Here is a 21,128-nt window from a genome sequence, read left to right as displayed (position 1 = left end):
ATGTAGATCTATAATGGCAAAGTTCAATCAAGTAATGCACATAAATTAAAGCATTTGTTTATAATCTTCCTCATAATCACCAACCCCGAAAACATTTGACTTATACATTTCACAGAAAGAAACTAAACCTACTTCCACTTTCTTTGACAGAAAAATCAGAAGAGAGAAGTCAGAGAAGATTATACAAATATGTGGTGTTATTTTTTCTTTACACACACATATATCTCAAGAAAGATGCCGGACAGATCATGCAACAAAAATATTTTATTTACTTTTTCGTTTGAAATGACACGGAACTATTCCTCCCGGAACGTTGTAATCCTTGTTTGTTTTCATGGGGAACGTACGTCAGTCGAAACGGCCCCCTTGTTGTTGGTGAGTTGATACTGGTCAATTCTTCACCCATTAATGTAAAACGCTTTCTAAAATGTATTATATTACTGATTGTCTATATGAAAAAAATGTATTTACCCGCTGCCAGTTGTTTATACATATCAATGGAAGAGTGACACTTGTTACATTACGCAATAGAATCGAAATGATGCCGATTCAACCATCATACTTGGATTAAACACGTTAAAGCAGTCTCGATTTGCTTAAGGCTCATCATAAATTCTGACACAAGTGCCACAACTTACTAAGAAAAGCTGAATCAATATGATTTTTTTTTTATGGTAACTAGTGTATTTTAGGGGTTTATTTTAGACTGATAATATATGGTTAGCTACTGAGCATAAACATGTTAAAGTCGACATGAAACGAAAGTTGCAATTGCCTTTTCTTCACTATTGTGATATATTCGTGTTAAACGGATTCTTGAACAAGAAAAAAAAACATGTTGGGCGGGACTTGATTTTATCCATCAGGAATTGATTGGATATTTCTGGTTTGCTATTGGTCAATCTCACGTGAGTGACAAGTAGCCCCGCCCTCGAGCCAGTAAACACTTCATCAGAGAAGAGGAAAGATGTTACTGCAAGAGGGAGGGGAAGATATTTTAATTAAAGATTACGAGGGCACATGAATTAAAAAAAAGTATGTACATGAATAAATAATTTATAATAAACGCTGCAATATTCCATAAATAAACAAGAATTGTCCATTTTGATTTCATGGTGACTTTAAAACTATTATATTGTTTATATGGCATTTTAAATTTACATGTTCAATTTGCCTGAAATAGACTGTATAACGTGTGCTGTGGGAAAAATGGAAGCAGCCCTGTTTGCCCTCCCATGGGTGCCAGTGAACATCGCTGGCTCTGATCTCCTGGCTAAAGCCTGGTTCGGTGACACACAGTACCGGGTTCTGCTGAGTGACCTGAACACTGTGTGGGAAGAAGAAATGAACGCAGACGACATCCAGAGTCGAGCACAGGCAAGAATGTTCAACACTGCTGGTATCTAGTTGAAGTGCCTTTAATTCAGTACTTAAAAACATCAGACAATCACACTGTAGCATTATGTCAAAATTTAGAATTGTTATGATGATGCAAAACCCATAAGACTCACTGAAATGTCTTTCAAGTTAAGTCATCTTTATTTACATTGCACTTCATACAATACAGTGCAGCTTTACAGTGTTAAAAAGGTAAATATGGATCAATGATGCAAAACAGACTTCAATTCTACTGTAACTAGAAAGACAAGTGTCATTGTTCAGTTGAAATCAGTTCAGTGTTGATTCAGTTCTGTTCAATAACTGTCTAAAGTTCATCAGTTACACTACTACAAACTATAAGTTTGGAATAGTTATGATATTTTTATTGTTTAAAAAAAAATCTGCATTTATTTGACTTTTTGTGTGTAATATTGTAAAATATTGCTCTTTAAAATAACTGTTTTCCATTAAATATATATTTATTTAAATTATGTAGTTTATTTCTGTGATGTAAAGCTGAATATTCAGCATCATCACATCAGTCTTCAGTGTCACATGATCCTTCAGAAATCATTCTAATATGCTGATATGCTGCTTAATTAGTACCAGTTATTATTAGTACTCAATTATTAATAATATGTCTTATTATTATCAGTCTTGAAAACAGTTTTTGCAGCTTAATAATTTTGTGGAAACTGATACAATTTCTTCAGGATTCTTTGATGAATAGAAAATAAAAAAAAATAGCATTTATTTGAAACTGTAATGTAATATGTCCTCGCTGAATAAAAGTTTATATATTTCTAAATCTTACTTATGGTAGTGTATTACGGTTTCCACATAAAAAATAGGAAGAAGACTAGAAGAATGATGCTGAAATTTCAGCTTTGCCATCACAGGAATAAATTACATTTTTAAAAGATAATAAAATAGAAAACAGTTATTTTAAATTGTTATAATATTTCATAATCTTATTGTAATATTAAATGTTATGTACTTTTGATCAAATTAATGAAGCCTTTGTGAGCAGAAGAGACTTCTTACAAAAACATTATTATTCCAAACTTTTGGCTGGTAGTGTATAATGATGGAATATATATATATATATATATATATATATCATTGCATTCTTAGCCTGCCAATATTTCATACTAATTTATTCTCATTTTTTTCTTTTTCTCTGTATGATAGGATCTGAATAAGCGTCTAAGGGCTCCAACACAGGCTTTTTTCTCTCACCTGTGTTCTGTGGCACGGCCTTCGTTCTCCAGCCAAGAGGATGATCCGATCTCTGCTGCACACGTTGCTCTTGAAAGGCATGGTGAAAATCTAACAGTCAAACTCAAAAGTGAGCTGGCTGGGCTGCCGTTCTACTGGGAGTTCCGCTGCACCACAACACCTGTGGCCGTGGTACGAACCTTCCTTATCTATTATTATACCATGGTCTGTCTGAATACTTGATTCTGATTGGCTGGAGGGTGTGCATTAAAACCGTTTAATGCACATGTAGTTCCAGTCAGGTCAATCACTGTTCTACGTTGCTTTCATTGAAGCACATACACACTCATCTCTCTCTCTCTCTCTCTCTCTCTCTCTCTCTCTCTCTCGATAATTAATTCAAACAAATGCTATAATTAATTTACTCAAATAAATGTAATCTTACCGTAGTACAGTATATCTGTGTCCGTCCATCGTATATCTGTAACCGTCATTTTTATCCTTCCGGTCAAATATTGTGCTGCAGACATCAATAAAAGCTTGAACTTGTCAATGCTGGTAATTACCATGGTATAAACTGTATAATCCACAGCCAGCTGTGCATTAAATGATCTAAGGTGTGCAATTATTTTCCAGTAAACGCACAGCTATGAAGTAGTTCCAGGTCTTTAGACTGCATTACAGTTCAATTTAACATTTAAATACATTTTTCTAAATGGTACATTTTATTGAACTTTTATTTTTTTGGAGAAAATAAAAGTTTGTATCAATTTGATCAAACAATATAATGAGAATATGGAGCTCATACGCAAGAAAAAACCCACAATTTTTATTCAGAGCCCCAAACTGAGCAAAATATGCAATTTGGTGCAGTTGCTGATATTTATATGACCAAAAAGTAAGATGAATTTCTGATGTAAATCAATGAGATCTTTATTACAGTATAGCAGACTTCTTGCATAAAATACATTTAAATATCAGTTGTCACTCCCAATAATGTGTCTTATTAAGATTATATGTAAATGCTTTGTTTTATGAGTAAAGCATGAGTAATGTAGTTTTTTATTGTTGGGTTCAAAACATATAAAGTAATGCAATACAATAGCCCCTTTCACACAGAGATTCCGGAAAATACACGGATAAAGTGACCCGGGATTTGACCCGGGTTCATTTGATTTTGGTTCATTCACACTGCCAGTGATTTGCCGGAATCAGAGAGCGCGTTCACACACAACCCGTGTATGTCCCGGAAAGACACGTGACATCGATGTGACTTGTAATGTCTCAGCAGCGTCTTCAGTTTGCTTATGAGCTGCGATTTCTCTCTCGAGAAACCACGCTTGTGCATTTATTTCTCTGATTCGATCATAAAATTGCGCATTTCGTACCGTTCACAGCTGGCGAACGATCCCGGCTTCAGCGTCATCACTACGACACGGCATTATTACGGCTTTTGTTCACACAGCGCGCGTCCCGGGACTGAACACGGCAATGTTACTAGGTCCCCAACCCGGCATCGATCCCGGCTTTAAACCCGGGTCGTGTTTGCGTTCACACAGAAGGCGTTCCGGCAATTTGCCGGCAATTTCCCGGGTTCAATGCGCTGTGTGAAAGGGGCTAATGATGACTGAGAGATGACCAAATAAATGTTCCTTACATTATTCTTACATTTACTTTATAAAAATCAGTGAAGACAGCAAAAGACGCATGAACCACAACCTGTAGGTGGACAATTTTAGAATTACACTAAAAGGCCTTTTACTTGCTAAAAAGTATAATTTATCAATCAGATGGCTATCAGTAAATTGTGTACAAAAGGCAAAGTTTTGATCATTTAGAGGCCATAGAAATGAATTTATCAAATAGATACAGTAGGTGTCCAAATAGTTTGTCTGTGTTATCTTGCTTGTGTATCAGGTGTGCAGGCAGCTGGTGCGCCCCCTGCTGGCAGTGAGTAGAGTCCTGCAGCGGCAAGTGGAGGATCTGGCAGTTCTTCTGGCTCGGAAGGATGCTGAGATCCAGGACTATCAGGAGAACGGAGCGGTCCTGAGTAGAGGTAACCATCGCATTTGCGGTTGTGATGCATATTCTCTTGTGTCTGTTTTTAGCTCGCTGACGCTCATCTGAAACTCTGCCCTCACAGCCAGACTACAAACAGAGCCGTTTGACGTGCACCAGTACAGGGAGAACTTCTTCACACAGGTGCGAAGCATTTTTACATTCAGTCTCCTGCTAAATTTAGTCAGTCAGAACTAGCACGCATGTGACACCATGATTGCTCAGTTACACGTATATGTAGTGAACCAGGGCACTGTGCTGCTTCTAGGGTTTGTTACGGGAGAGGGAAAAGCGAGAGCTAGACAGGAAGAGAGAGTGGATCTCTGTTGGACTCAGAGCTGAGGGTCACCACACACACACACACACACATTCATACAAACAAAGTGTATAATTAGGCTGTGGTGTGGTTTGTTGAACTCGAAGAGTGTTTGCAGTGACAGCTCTGATGTAGCATTGCCTCACACTGAACTGTCTATTGACTGGATGGTGTTTTATTTATTTTCCCGTCATAGTTGTGCGTGTGTGTGTTTGAGAATTTCCTGTGTGATTAGGACTGGGCCATATGATGGAGATGGACCGTTATGCCATAGTAGATGTACAGTGGGATCCAAAAGTCTGAGACCATGCACTTTTGAAAATGTTGCTATTTTTCAAATTAAATAATTTTTTTAATTGCAAAATATATTATCAGTTTACAGTTTGAATGAAAAATTGAATTTAAAAGTTTAGTGTTTCATATGACTTGAGAATAATCCATAAGCAGATCTGTGCTTTAATGGAAGCAATAAATTCTGACCATTTGTACAAAGCAGGGTTATTATAATTAACAAAAAAGCTAAAACCGTTAAAAAAACAAACATTTCTGTTACTTGAAATAAAATAAACATTAACTGCAATAAAATAAAATAAATAATTATTAACTTATTTTATTTCAGCGATTTGCCAAAGCAACATTTCACATTTTCTTTTTGTTTAACTTTGTATTAAAATAACTAAAACCAAAAATGAATCAACTATATAGACATAATATTTAAAAATAAAAAAAATAAATAGAACATATTTATTCATTTTTTTCATTGAATATTCAGCAATACAGTAGACATACACTCTTAGAAAAAAAGGTTCAGTGGGGTTCTACCGTATATAGAACCCTAGGGTTCTTGACTTTGTCAAAAATGTTCTACATAAGCATACATGTTTTAAATGACTGCATACTTTCATATTTAATGGGTTATTTCATTTTATTCTAGTGATAAAGTATGTTGACATGCTGCTTAAGTCATAAAATAATTCAAATGAATTAAACTAAAGTTAATTAAAATTAAATCCATAAAATGGAACCCCTGAAGAGTTCTATAGATGAAGCGCCTGACGGAACCCTTTAAGGCTCTATAATAGAACCTTTTCTTTCATATAGAACTACTCATACCAGGGTTTTGGTCACACCACCATCCCTGAGCAAAATTTGCCAGTATATCACGCTTCTGACCACTCTTCCTTACGGTCATTACAAACACACTGACCACAGTGGGAGGAGCCAAACCCTGCAGCCATATATTTGTGTTTATGGGCTACTTCTTAGGTCTCTTGATGAGTAATGTTCATGTGGCTGAATCACTGAGTTTTTTATTGGATTCAGCCATGAGCTTTGATTTCAGGGCTGGCAGCCGTGTTTTCTGCCTGAGGCGAGTCCTTTGATAGGCGTGTGTTTGATCTCAGTCCGTGTGTATGTGCGAATCTACCGGTATTTCTCACTGGCCCGGTGAATGTGCAGTCAGATATGTGTGGCTTGACTTGGTGGTGTGAGAAAAGGATATGAGTCTACTCACCCACTCACTGTACTGTAGCAAACACTGAGATATAGTCGCTCCTTAAAGGGATAGTTCACCCAAAAATGAAAACTCACCCTCAAGTTGTTTCAAACCTGTAAGAATTTCTTTTTTCTGATGAACACAAAAGAAGATATTTTAAAAAATGTCTGTAACCAAACAGTTGATGGACCCCATTGACTTCCATAGTATTTTTTTTTTCCTACTATGGAAGTCAGTGGGGTCCATCAACTGTATGGTTACAGACATTTTTCAAAATATCTTCTTTTGTGTTCAGCAGAAAAAAGAAATTCTTACAGGTTTGAAACAACTTGAGGGTGAGTAAATGATGACAGAATTTTCATTTTTGGGTGAACTATCCCTTTAAACTGGTGCCATTGCTCCATAGCTTTCTTTCACAGCTGATTATCAAATGATCAGATAATATCATTTTTACATCGTCATCGATCATAATTTTCTTCAGCAAGGACACATTAAATTGATCTAAAGTTCCAGTAAAGACATTCATAATTTTAGTAAATATTGTTCTTTTGAACTGTCTATTAATTAAATCATTCAGAAAAAAATATATAATGTAGAGCTGCACGATTTTTGATGATTTGAGAATCACGATCTCAATTCTCTTGAATAGACGAAATCAAATTTACTAGAGGTTCTGACAAAATGTTAATTGCTTCAGTTCATTTAAAAGTGTTAAATTCATTTGAATAAATTATATTTAAAAAAAAAACTGGATGAATCTGCGTTTTGAACGAATCTCTTGAATGAATGATTGACAAATAAATGTTTTACCAGTCACTTGTTGCCACCTACTGGTGTAACGATGTAATTGATACAATCTTTTTTTGAAGCATCAAGTTACTTTTTCAACACTTAAAAAGCTGTTTCTCCTATAGGTGTCATGCTCTCTCTGGATCAGCGGCGGCACAAACACAGATTTTAATGTTCCCTGTGATTGTACTTGTCAAATAGCCGAATCGTTGTCATTTAGGCATAATATCATGTGGGTGTTTGAATCGAGATTGCGATCTTTAACGATTAATCGTGCAGCTCTAGTATCATGGTTTCCACACAAATATTAAGCAGCAAAACCTTTTTTTTTAACATTGATGATAATATTTCTTGATTTCTGAAGGATCATGTGACACTGAAGACTGGAGTAATGGATGCTGGAAAATTTATTTTTGACCTCACATGAATAAATTACATTTTATAATATATTTTAAGTTAGAAAACTGTAATAATGTAATAATATTTCACAATATTTCTGTTTTTACTGTATTTTGATTAAATAAATGCAGTCTTGGTGAGTAAAAGACTTTTAAAAGTCTTGGCGATCCTAGACTTTTGAAAGGTAGATTATCACACTAGTGTTTATTATGTCATAATTTACACTGCATACAAATTCTGCACATGGAAGCCATTATTTTCTATAGCAGAAATACTTGTTGTGTCTATTGAAATGTGAGCTTGCACGTTATTAGATTTTTTTGGACATATCAAAGTCATTTGACTGCTGCTGTCTCGCAATACAATGGGAAATTCCACTCCACACTGAAGAATCATTTAAGACCCAAGTCAGAATTAAAATGAAGGCGTGTTTGGAAAAATGTCTCACTGAAATGCCAAACAAACATAGCGAGTCTCTGGAAAAATGGAGTCCGTTCTTGAGATTCCTGATCGGCAGAAGCCAGGTTGAGAGTGTGTGTTTGATGGATGGATGGATGGATAGGCCTATTTGAAATGCTGTATTTTGGCGGTCGAAACTTAAGCGACGACATGATCCCATGAGTTTGTGAAGTTGAGTTTGAAAGACTGCGGATGTCTACCCCAGACCGGTGACGCATGCTCAGGTTCTTGAGGGGAGAGAAGAGTGTGAACGTTTACTTTGTGTTTTCAGTAGGCGTGTGTACTTGGCTTGATTAACACAAAGACTTGTTTTAGGGTCCGTATTAGTGAATGTGCTGTCCTCTTTGCAGGTCTTTTCGGGTTGAATACATTTCTGTTTTAATGTGTTTCAGTGACGCCAACTGTTGGTTTTTTAGGGTTGAAGCATAAAAAAAGAAAATTTGACCGGGTGAGTTGAGAAACCAGTTTTGGTTTGGCACTGATGGAGTGACCCTTCCCAATGCCACACCGACTCATCCAGCTTACTGAACCTAAAGACCAGCAAAACACCTCAAACCATCCTGTGTCTGAGACATGCTCACCAAGGCTGCATTTATTTGATCAAAAATACAGTAAAAACAGTAACATTGTGAAATATGATTTCTATTTAAAATAACTGTTTTCTCTTTTAATATTTTCCGCACCATTTCTCCAGTCTTCAGTGTCACATGATTCTTCAGAAATCATTCTGATGTGATGATTGGCTCAAGAAACATTTCCTATTCTTATTCTTATGATTTTTTGACGATTGCTTCTATCATCTGTCAAGTAAACTTATAAAGTCTGATCACTAAAGGTGATGATACACAGGGCAACTTTCTGAGCAATTGTTGCATTGAAAATGGGCAATACATTTCTATCTGGATAATTTAGATCGGTCGTGGGCCCTGTGTCTCATCTGGTTGCCCGTTGACGGCAACATTGCCCAGCAACATTGCTCAAAAAGTTGCTCTGTGTATCATCACCTTTAGGTGATGAACAACAATTTGATATCATCAGCACTGTTGGTATGGGAAGATTTATGCACTAGTGTTTAATACTAGGTTTAGGGTTGATTTCTGTATCCTCTTTTTCTGAGATCAGTATTCGGGATTGTATTTTGTTCTCCTCTGGATGTTCCATCTTGCTACATGCAAAGCATCATCCATCTATTCTGAGTGGGACTGCAGGTTAAATAACACAAGAACGAGGAATTTAAGCCTTCTGTGATTTCGAAATGTTCAAAAATAAGTTTCCCATTGTATTTACAAGATACTCCATGTGTCATAGTATGCAGGTTTCTTTAGATTACTTTTAGCAAATCATAAATGATGTTAATTCTTATCAGAATGTAAACATGAGAGGTGTGTAGTATCGCTCTATCTATGTACACCACCATTCAAAAGTTTGGTGTCAGCAAGATTTGTTTTTAAATAAATCAGTACTTATATTCTGCAAGTATACATTAAATTGATCAAACGTGACAGTACAGACATTTATAATAAGTGCTGTTCTTTTGAGCTCAAAGAATCTTGAAAAGAATGTGCCATTTTTTGTGCCAAGCGGGACAACTGTTTTCAACATTGATAATAGTAGTAAGAGCACCAAATCAGCATATTAGAATGATTTATCAAGGATCATGTGACATTGAAGACTGGAGTAATGATGCTGAAAATTTATTATTTTAAAATGTATATGAACACATGAATAAAACAGAAAATTATAAATTAAAAAGGTAATCAGACAGTTGACGGTAGCCACTGATTTCAGTGAAACTGTCTGGTTACCAACATTCTTTAAAATATCTTCTTTTGTGTTCATGTGGGTGAGCAAATGATGACAACATGTTCATTTTTGGGTGAACGATCTCTTTAAAGGTTCTTTACTGAACCATGAATGCCAATAAATAACCTTTATTTTTAAGACTCTAGTATGAATTTAGCAGGATTTGGGTGGAGTTTTTATTTTGGTAAAGTTGGGGGAAACGTGTACCCCATTACTCCCACACTCTGGTGTGAGTGTGTGTTTTATTGTTAGACACTAGGATCTGTCAGGTGTCCATGCCTTAATTCCAGCTGAAGCTCAAGACATCTCCCTGTAACTGAAGCTTTTGGCTCCTGGCCTTTATAATCGCCCCAATCTGATAGCCATGAAACCCATTTGGGACCGCTTGAAGAGGTCAGATGTCTCTGGTTCTGTTATTCCTTCTCCCTCCGTATAGCTCTGCTCCAGTTTTCCACAGGGTGAGCTCTGATCTGTAATTAGTTAGCTGTAGCTGGGCTGTGGTTTACTCTGCTTACTTTGAACCCCTGAGAAGAGCTGCCCTGCCAGCCAGAACAAGAGTAACATCCCGTCAAACACGAGGCCCTCTCGTAAATGTAATCGATGGAAACGTCATAGAAAATGTAAAAATGCACAGCAAAAAGAGATAACAACTTCTGGAGGAAGTGTAGAGGTGCCTTTTCATGGAAAAGTTGTTATCATGATAGCCTAACCCTAACCAATGGTTATCAAGCTATGTGGTATTTGGTTGGTGTGTTGCTAAGCAGTTGCTAGGGTGTTCTGGGCGGTTGCTTACTCGCCCAAGATTTAAAAAAAAATATGGCTCAGACCCTCATATATTTTACATCTGTGGGAGTTTTTACCTGTTTTATTGTCTGCCCATGCTGTGAAAATTGTCCAGTCATGTAGAAAAGTAAACACACCTCTCCTCAACAAGCCACATTATTTGTAAATAGTGATAATAATGTGATGTGTGTCTTAGTACACACCACTAATAAAGAAAACTAGGGAGTGTGAGACAGAGGGTGAACTGAGAGAAAGAGGTAATAGATATTTTTAGGAGGAGGGGTTTGACTGAATGAGAGTGAGGACAGATTTATAGACGACTATAAAATGAAGCTCTTCTCTGGGTTTAATACATGATGCCCGTTTAAGACTTCACCTGCCTTTATTTGTTTCCCTATAGAGAGTGCGTGTTTGTGTGTGCGTGTGTGTGTGTGTTGCTTTATTTTGGCTCAAAATCAGGTAATAAAGGAAAACGTGCTCAGTTTCTTCTTCAATTTACTGTTACAGGTTTTGGGCTGGCAATTATTTTTTGTTCAGTTATATATATATCTAAATTAAACCCTGTCAAGGATAGGTCTGGTTTTTTTTTTTAAATATCATAATTTTTTTATACCAATGAAAAAAAAAAAAAAAAACTCATGCTTACTGAAGACAAGTAAACTGTCAGTGATAAAAATAAATAAACTAATTACAAGCAATAGGACAACAAACTTCAATAGAAATAAAAAATACTAGCCTTAGAAATAAAAAAAAAATACTAGCCTACATAAATTGTCTAAAGTAATTAACGAGACAAAAGGGATTCAGTCAAAAGCATCGAGAGATTTTCTCTTTTTTGTTGTTTGGTTAACATTAATGACACAGATGACAGCAGGCTTACTAGGCGCACTGTCACTTTAAGCCTGAGATCACTGCACAGATCCAATATAGTGTTACACATGTGTTTTCTTTCTCAACTGTTTACATTCACTTAAGTCCCCCTGTACTCAATAATTGTATCCCTTAAAACTCATCCTTGATCACCAAAATGACATATTTAAAAGTTTTTTCCTTGGAAAAAAAAATCTTCATGCCTTAAAATAGCTTGAATGTAACTCTACACCCCTGCCTAATTTAGTATACGCGGTTCTATGAAAATGCAAATTAGCCCTGCCTCCACTCACTCACGGCAGCTCAGAGATAATCCAAACATAAAAGCTTGATTTTCACCACAGGGGGGCTTTAAGACATGACTGTGTTTATGAGGATGCTTGCAAAGACAGGCATTTTGACACGCAAGTATGTGCATTTAAACGTTAAAGCCCAATTAGGCAGCAAAAAGAACCCCGTTCAGTACTCACGCGCTGTATGAGCAGCGGCTTCATGTGTGCGCATCTCTCAGACAGCGCTCGGAAACCATCTCGCATATAGCGAAATGAGCTCTATTTCGCTGCTTATTGCGTTTCAACGGTTTAAAATCGCTTACTTTTAAACCGCAAGGCTAACGATAAGCTTTCGTGACCACGCAGCACAGCAACGTCATGTGAGCATAACTGCGAAAGAGACGATAATCTCTACCGGTTGACAAATTTCAACTGGTTAATCGTGTCTACCGGTATATTGCCCGCCCCTACTACTTTGTAAAAAAAAAAAATGTTGCAAATTCTGCTTTGCCATCCCAGGAAGTATTTTCAAATAGAAAGCAGTTATTTTAAATTGTAATAATATTTCAAAATATTACTGTTTTTATTGTATTTTTGATCAAATATAGTGAACATAAGAACATTTTACCAACCTCAAACTTTTGAACAGTAGTGTATGTGCTTGTTATTAACAATAATGTTAGTTGAGAACAATAATCTTACAATCTTTTGTGGTGTTTTTGTAAGGCTCTCTCATAACAGCTAATAAGAATTATGCTGCTGATGTCAAATTCTAAATAAAATGGCACTGATCTGTCTTTGAATAGGGTGTACCAACCAAACGCACATATATGAGATTGTAAAAATAGTAACAGAATAGATAGTGTGAGATCATATTTTTTCTTTATGTTCAGACATGAAATAAGTATGGAAGTATGCAAGGCTGAAACCCCTACAGAATTGATTAAATGTATGAACCTAAAGGTTAAGTAATTGTGAGATTTAAGGTTAAGTCGCAATGTTATAAAGTAGTAGTATGTCTCAATATCTTACTACATACTACTTGCCCTTCACTAGCAAAGTGCTGAACACAAAACAAGAATTGGGACACTCTCAAATCTTCCATTAGAATCTGTTGGTTTAGAGTTCTTCCACAAACCACTAAAAACCAGCCAATGCCGGTGATTAATTTTGTTCTATAGTTTGTTCAAATCTCTAATCTAACTATGATAATACTGTGATGTTTTTCTCTTAGTATGCACCACTCATGAAGAAAATTTAGGAGTGTGAGACAGAGGGTGAACTGAGAGAAAGAGGTAATATATATTTTTAGGAGGAGGGGTTTGACTGAATGACTATCAAGTATATACTTGCCCTTCACCAGCAAAGTGCTGAACACAAAACAAGAATTGGGACACTCTCTGAAATCTTCCATTAGAATCTATTGGTTTAGAGTTCTTCCACAAACTAGCCAATGTTGTTTACCAGCTATGAATAGGTGTATCAACATGATGCACTAACACATGAACCGCTTTTTCCTGACACTTCCCTGCTTTGACGCACACAGATGATGGAGTTTGTGGAAATTATCTGGCCTGGTATCGGCGTGATTGTGTAGCTTTCATATGTCAGTTTTACCTATGCTTTTTCTGAAACAAAAAACTTAATTGATCAATTGATATGACAAGAAGAAGAAAAAATGAAAAGATCAGGAGAGGAGAAACGATTTAAGGGGAGGCAGGAAGTGCACACTCATGAACTGTGGCTTCTCTCCTCACATTGCCCTCTCTGTCCCCAAAGAGGAACTCAAAGCATTCATTTATTTTTATGATATTTCAACAAACAAATAATAAAAATAAATCAATGTAAACCCCAAACGTCTACACGTATATTTAGGGGCCCTTCATTCATCTAGTGGTCACCAATCTCACCAGGTCAATATTTGGCGAGCTAATTTTGAGAATTTGTCCTCTGTGTTTGGGGAATGTGTGAATGCAGTCATCTTTACCATTACCCTGTTAAACATTTCTTTTTTTTTCATTTGCATATTTGACATATCATGACAATTAAGAACAGTTCACTCCCAAATTCTCATGATCATAATGCATACTTTTAAGGTATTTTTAAAAAGAAAATGCTTAATTTTCCTCAGGCAAAATATAATTTAAATTCTTTGCTGAGATAAAGTAGTGTTTGACTATTCATGTGATCTCAACATGGTGGCCACATTTACATTTACATTTCAGGCAAATGATATGACTGGCTTCATCTTATGTTTCAAATTATATATATATATATTTAATGATTACTATTCATTTCTTTTGGTATCATTTTTTTTTTTGTGCATTTTGTAAATTATTGTAAAATATAGATATGTGACAAGATTTGAAATGAATACCTTTGTCAACAAGTGATAGAAATCTTTTGTAACATTGTAAATGTCTGGACTATTTCAAATAGATGCATTGAACTTTCCATTCATCAAAGAATCCTGAAACATGTATTACAGTTTCCACAAAAGTATTTAGTATCACAAAACACAGTTTTCTACATTGATAACAATAAGAACTATTGTAAGTAATTGAGAACCAATAATAATTGATAAAATAATTGACAAAATCAGCATATTAGAATGATTTCTGAAGGATCATGTGACACTGAAGACTGAAAATTCAGCTTTGCATCACAGGAATAAATGACACATTAAAATAAGAAACAGTTTTGTTGTTTTTAGAAGAAGTCTGTTACACACACTACAATTTCATATCCATATATACACAAATATCTATATATCCCCTTTTCAAAAGTAATTTTCCATTAAAAAAAGTGTTTTATTTTTAGGAGGAGGGGTTTGACTGAATGAGAGTGAGGACAGATTTATAGACGACTATAAAATGAAGCTCTTCTCTGGGTTTAATACATGATGCCCATTTAAGACTTCACCTGCCTTTATTTGTTTCCCTATAGAGAGTGCGTGCGTGTGTGCGCGTGTGTGCGTGTGTGTGTGTGTGTTGCTTTATTTTGGCTCAAAATCAGGTAATAAAGGAAAACATGAAAGAAAAAGAAAAACTCTATGGAGACTAATAAGTAATTGAAATTGAATGTCTTCTCTTTCTTTATGGTTTGGTCATTCTTTCTCTTTTTTTTGTCTCTTAGATTGTTCCACAGATTGGTGTGACGCTGGACAGTTTGGGCTTTGACTCTGAGATGCAGGCCCTGTACATGGCCGTGAGCTCGGGGGAAACGGGTCGGAAACGGAAACGCTCTCCTCACAGCAGCCCTGCAGCAGAAGACAACCACGTCTCTGAACATCACGCACCTGATCACCTGCAAATCACAGGTTCGCAGACACTGAGCATTCAGACACAAAAAGAATCATTCCAAACCCAAATGTCTGTCTCTTCTGTGGAACACAAATGGAAATGAATTGCAGAATGTCCTGGCTGCGCTTTTCCTTAAAAGGAGTGTGGAATGGCAGTTGTTACGCTTCAACATTACCCACAGAGAATTGGCACCTGTTGACATGTAAGGTGAAGTTTAACATTAGTCGTATCAAATATCATTGGCTGTTGCTGTGTCTAGTGACCAAACATTATGGAGGCAAATTTGGTGTGATGCATCTAAAGGTTCCACATTTGAATAGACATATGTAAGTTTATTCTTAAAACCAGGGTTAGGTGCTTCTACATCAGTGTTATTCACCTATCATTCCCCTCTGATTTTCGGGCTGAGTTATGGGTAGTGTTAGGTTTAGGGGTAGGGATAGGGTTAGGACTACATTTTCAGACAGGAATGTTGTTCCAGGGTCAACAAAATATGTTGACCCAGGAACATGTCTTACCTGGCAAAATCACAGTGACTGGTTAATCTTTGAAACACAAATTAATATGTTTTTAATGACACCTGAGCTGTTTCTGTCTCTCCATTGAAAGTCCAGGTAACCAAAACTTAGAAGATACAAAAAGGTCATTAAGGAATCGTAAAACCAAGCCATATTTCCCCACAGGTTACTGCTTGTCATTAGCCTGGGTGCCAGCCCGAACCCCGCCCACAATATTTTTTGGTCGGGAAGTTCGGTCTGGACTCGCTCCGTTGAGGAGCTATTATGCCCGAACAAAAATTGTTCGGACCAATCAAATTGTCAGGGCGGGCTTTATACGATGATGGACAGATAAGCACCGGTAACGTCATCATCCACGTCATCAACGAGCGCTTGGGTTGAATTCAAATGACTGCCGCTGAAGAATTGAGATTTCACGAGTTCACGCTTACAAATAAGTCAGATAGAATAAATGCATATTTGGCGTGCTGTCTGAGGAGAGGCTTCGGGCTCGGTATTCGGCCCGAACCCAAAGTAGGCTACTCCCCCCGTATTCCTGGCTGTGGAAGAACAAGCCAAGAGTGAGTGCAGGGATGCTGAAAACTGTCATGTTAGGTGAGTTGACCGAGTGAATAAATATATGCTTTCCTCTCATGCTGATAGACGGTTGATTGGATTGATTATTTGAATGTGCTCCTCCTGAAATTTGTTTATAAAACATCATGTGTAGATTCCGCCATCGCGTCTGTTATAGAAGATATCGACAGCGCATTAATTTTAAAAGAGGAACAGAGAACCGCGATCGGAAACATGAATGAAAAACATACGTCACTTACTCCGTTGCTCTGATTGGTTGTAGGTCTATCCAATTGAGTGCAGAGGAATTTTTTTTCCTGGTTCGGTTGAAACACGCCCCATAATCAAAGCTCAATGGAGAAGTATCAGACTCACATTCTGACTAGAATTGAGTATGACGACGTCAGGCTAGCTTGTCATATCTCCTCACTAGAGATATGATTGGTTTATGATGAACAGATTTATTTCATTTTTATTTACATCTAAACAATGATCGACTTGCATACATGGAGCACATCACACATGGCAAGCACAGAAGCTCAAACATGCCAATGATGCGCACACTCTGTGTGTTTATGTGTGATGAACTTTGGTTTTGTGGGTGATCTATCCCTTTAATGAGATTTGACAGTTGCTGTGGCAGGCGTTATTTTTGGTGTTTAACTGATGCTTAAAGGGGCTAACGAATTTTCATGTATTAATCGTTTTTTGCATTGCCAATGTTCAACAGCTTAAAAAAAACGAGACCTTCCCCGACTTCCTTGGTGTGGTATCTGTCAGGAGTTAATAAGCAATAAAGCACACGAGACAGGACTAGCAAACTTCATCCATCTTGTTTACTCATTCACTTCCATTCTCCACACACATAACATCATTCAGACTTCCTTTTTCAAAATAGTAGTCCACAATATAATATACTTATGAATACAACCCTGGGTTGTCTATGAGAGCCTGTAGACTGATTTTTATGTGAAGGACTCGGGCCAGATTCACTGGGAAAAGGCAAAGGATGTGATGGTTATTCACGCTCCTAAGAGCCTTTTTCGTCCGTTCTATGACACACAAAATGCTTATACAATATTCAGGATAATTGTAATGTATGTGTCATGCAAAGTAAAGGGATTCAATCAAACTATAGTCTCACATAACCAGATCTATGTAGTCTATAGTCTCAAATATACTTTATAATCAAATTATAACTGTGTAATTTTAATTGCCTCATCTGTCGACATGATGCCGGTGAATTGCAGAGCTGGTGTAAACATCCACATCGCTATGAGCAGATGCTTTCTTAACTCCTGTTTTCTCACCGCTGTCACTTTTGTCGTGTGTTCATTCGGTTATTGAGGAAAGTGCGCAGCACATATTTACACATTCATCCAACCGTCGCTCTCATCAGCGTGGACAGCGTCGGGATGTTCGTAACAGTATATCGCTGCAAAGGTAAAGGTTTCCAACTTTTTTTTTTTTTACTAAGTTCTAAGCAAAAACGAAAAAGAACTCTGTTCGTGAGTATAACGGGGTATTGAATCGCGTTCAGTCTCTTGTGTGTTACATGTATGAGCAGAAGCAATATGTTGCTGTCTGCACTGCAGTTCACTTAATGGCCACCGGTGTCGCTAATAACAAGGGTTTCTTAATTCTACACATAGCATTGTTAAATTACAGTTGCTCACACAAAGCTGTTGTATGGCTTCAGAATTTGTATGGAACACTTTTTTTTTTTAATTTTGGAGCCTTTTTGTCTCCTTTTGTGTTCCACAGATGAAAGGTTATATTGGTTTGGAACAACACGAATAAATGATGACAGTGGTGTTTGTCTTGTTTGCTGTGTTGTGCAGGTGTGGCGTCTTCACTGGCTTCTCAAGAACAGAATAATGTCAAAGGATCATCAGGAAGACCTCTGGTGGCAGATAGTAAACAGGTTTGGTCTTTTCCTTCTGCCACGTGCTAGTTGTTTCTATCGTTATACTTATTCTTGTCAAAATTTAACAAAATAAATATTCGATTCATTCTTTCGGAGAACCGTGGTGCCATGAATCCTGTGCTTTAGAGAACATGTTAGTGGCTCCTTCAGCTGACTTGTTCAGCTCCTCATTGTACAGTGAACCCAACATTGCTGAGCCTTAGGCTGGTAAAGTTTGACCACTATGTTTGTTATTAGAGGCTCTGGAAGTTCAACAAAAAAGGCCTGTGTTCTTCTGAACAGGCTTCAAAATGTTACTCCCCTTGATATGATTAAAGTAAAATTCTGGGTTAAATATAAATTAAGCTCAAACAGAATTTATGTACAAAAATGCACCTACAATGGATGTCTATGGGGCAGCCATTGCATGCTTTCCCCCTAGACTTGCATTTAACTGCCAACTGTCAATGATTTTTTTGGATTCACGAATTGAGCTACAAGTCAAAATCATTTCCTGCGGTAATTAACAGGATGCTAGAGATTAAAGTTGAAATTATAAGCGGTTTCCCTGAATATTCCTTCAAGGGAACTAAAACCAATTCTGAATGATTCCTTCAGACTGTTCCCTCAACTGCTGCTGCTGGTGCTGAGGAACGTTCCACCTCACGGATGAAGAAGAAGAAAGCAGTTGGGCTTTTTCGGTGACAATTCATGCCTCTGAATCAAATGGCACCACATATGGACACTTTTATTTTCTGAATTCTTTTATAAACATTTTTATTCTTCTTAGGTTGGATTTGTAATTGATTTTGGACATTTTAATGGTGGTTTTTATTCTGTATGCCCATCTTAAAGTTTTTGTGCGTTAAAAGTACTGAATAAAATATTGCTTTCCTTAATACAATGTCTCTAGGTCAATTGGTATAGGGTTCATACACTCTCAGCCTCAGATGTCACTTCCACAAAATGGAAGAAGAAAGTCATTGTGTTTACTACTGTGACACTGAGCGCTTATCAGGTTCACTTAAATGCTGGATTTTCAAAAGTATTGAAGTTCACGGCATAGAGTCTTTAAAAGACGTCCAAGAGTTTTCCCAGTTTGTTTTTGTCACGCCGTTCAGTTATTGTAGGGACCTCGACTTTACATTTTCACGCCCCTAAACGTGATGCTGAACAAAACGAACTGTGATTGGTTGCTTTACATGTTAGTCAGGCAGCCTTTTGGGCGGGCCTTGGCCAATGAAAGCTGCTATGGAGTCCAGACCTTCTGCCGTAAGTCTTAAGGTCTGGCTACGTGAGACTAGGGTTGATGTCAGCAGCAGATTAAATATGTACTGTAATGCGTAAGATGTGTTTTGCGAATTGCGAGTTCAAATATGAGTGGCTACTTTAATGCAGTAGAAAGTCAAGATACACAGGTTTTTATCAGTCTGTTGGGGGGGAACAACATTGGCTACGTTTACATGTACAACTTTTGTTTCAATCGGACTGAAATCATTCAGATTGATGAATCTGAATGTAGTTTACATGAACGCTAAACGTGATCGGGTTGATGTGTGCGTTTATGTCACACAAGCTTCAAATCGGACACACGCTACATAAATATACAGTTTCCCGCTGTTTGCGCACAATAACCATTCTCCTACATTGGTTCTTTATTTGTTTTAAACAGCAGAGTTAATATTTATCCATTTCTGGTCATAATTTGGAGACAATGAGCATTATGAACCATTGTGCCGTACTGCTTATATTTATCACGCAGTAAAAATGTCCCTCCCCGCGCCCAAAACCAGTCGTCTGCGGATGAGAATCCGAAACAAGGGTTGGTGGGACGTTGACCTGCTCCACTTCACAGACTCTGAGTGAAAGGAGAATTCTCATAGACAGTAAAAGAAATGGACACAGCGACCCCATAGATTTCAACGGAGAAAAGTGAAGCAAATTGGAAGCACTCACTTCCTGATGGCTGAGCGTACTGCGCAGACTCAAACTGAGCTTGACGACGTAGATGTGACGTGAGCAACCTGTCTGACAGTTGTAAGTCTTCTAGTAGCTGTGCCAATAGAAATATGAATCATTCCCTTCCGAAACTTGCAGAAACAGAGAGCGTGAGTAGGAGCTGTCCATGAGCTAGGAGCAGGAGCAACTTTATGACTCTATGGGCTTCTCACTTGACTTTATGCCTCCACGTCCCCCCGATTGACTGCGACCTTCTCTTCCTGTCTGTACGGTAATTTCCAGAGAGCCGCGTGGTTATGACGCAATCGTTAGCCTACTTTACAAAAACTGCTTCTACGGGGCCATAACGTAAGATACAAGGTAATGGAGCCTTTTATACAGTGTCGTGTTTCTTTCGAAATAAACAATGGACAAATAGAGTCTTTAAACGCCTCAGATGTAAAGTTATTCGCAAAATGAATGGGAGTCAATGGGATGCTAACAGCAGGTGATGGCTTGCTAGCCAATGGCGGCCCTCGGGGGTGGTACGCTTTCTGGATGCTGGATTACCCCCCTGAGAATTTTAGAATGACGGGACACTCATTTATATGACACTTTATTCAACAGGAAGAACAGCTCGTTCCGCACGTCATGCATCATTACGCTATTTCTACGTCATTGCACATGCGCAGTCCTTTCAGTTTCTGTTTTCAAGTTTTTACATGTCCTCTCGATCGGATTAGAAGAGGAATAAACCACCCCTTTCAATCCGATCGAAATTTCGTTCGGATCGAGCTCAACCCGATCGATTAAGGCGTTTACTTGAAGGCATTTCAGACCGATTGAGCCGTCAATACGATTACTAATGGTTTATTTGGTTGCATGTGAACGTAGCCATTGTGTTTTACAGGGTACTGACTGCTACAACTAGTGCTTCTAAGAAAGAAGACAAGACAAGAAATTCACTGGATTTGACAAAGTTTGTAAGGTTTGTGGGATTAGATGTTCAGAGTTTAGTTTGAGGTCCTTACTAGGAAGTAAATGGGAAATCCTTAAGCACAAATGTA

The 21,128-nt window shown here is 37.4% G+C and overlaps 1 protein-coding gene across 1 annotated transcript; it reads left to right on the top strand.

The window, feature by feature from the left end:
* Positions 1-157: 157 nt before the first annotated feature.
* On the top strand, positions 158-20,648 carry nhej1 (nonhomologous end-joining factor 1). The gene is made up of 8 exons (XM_084427111.1): positions 158-375; positions 1,184-1,377; positions 2,572-2,790; positions 4,516-4,654; positions 4,742-4,800; positions 14,978-15,161; positions 18,059-18,141; positions 18,742-20,648. The coding sequence occupies exons 2-8, from the start codon at positions 1,210-1,212 to the stop codon at positions 18,826-18,828; spliced, it is 939 nt and encodes a 312-aa protein (XP_084283237.1). The 5' UTR covers positions 158-375; positions 1,184-1,209; the 3' UTR covers positions 18,829-20,648.
* Positions 20,649-21,128: the final 480 nt, after the last annotated feature.

The sequence above is a fragment of the Rutilus rutilus genome (assembly GCF_951802725.1).
Source record: "Rutilus rutilus genome assembly, chromosome: 12".
In the NCBI taxonomy this organism is placed as follows: domain Eukaryota; kingdom Metazoa; phylum Chordata; class Actinopteri; order Cypriniformes; family Leuciscidae; genus Rutilus; species Rutilus rutilus.
This window is presented reverse-complemented; position numbering and strand designations above follow the sequence as displayed.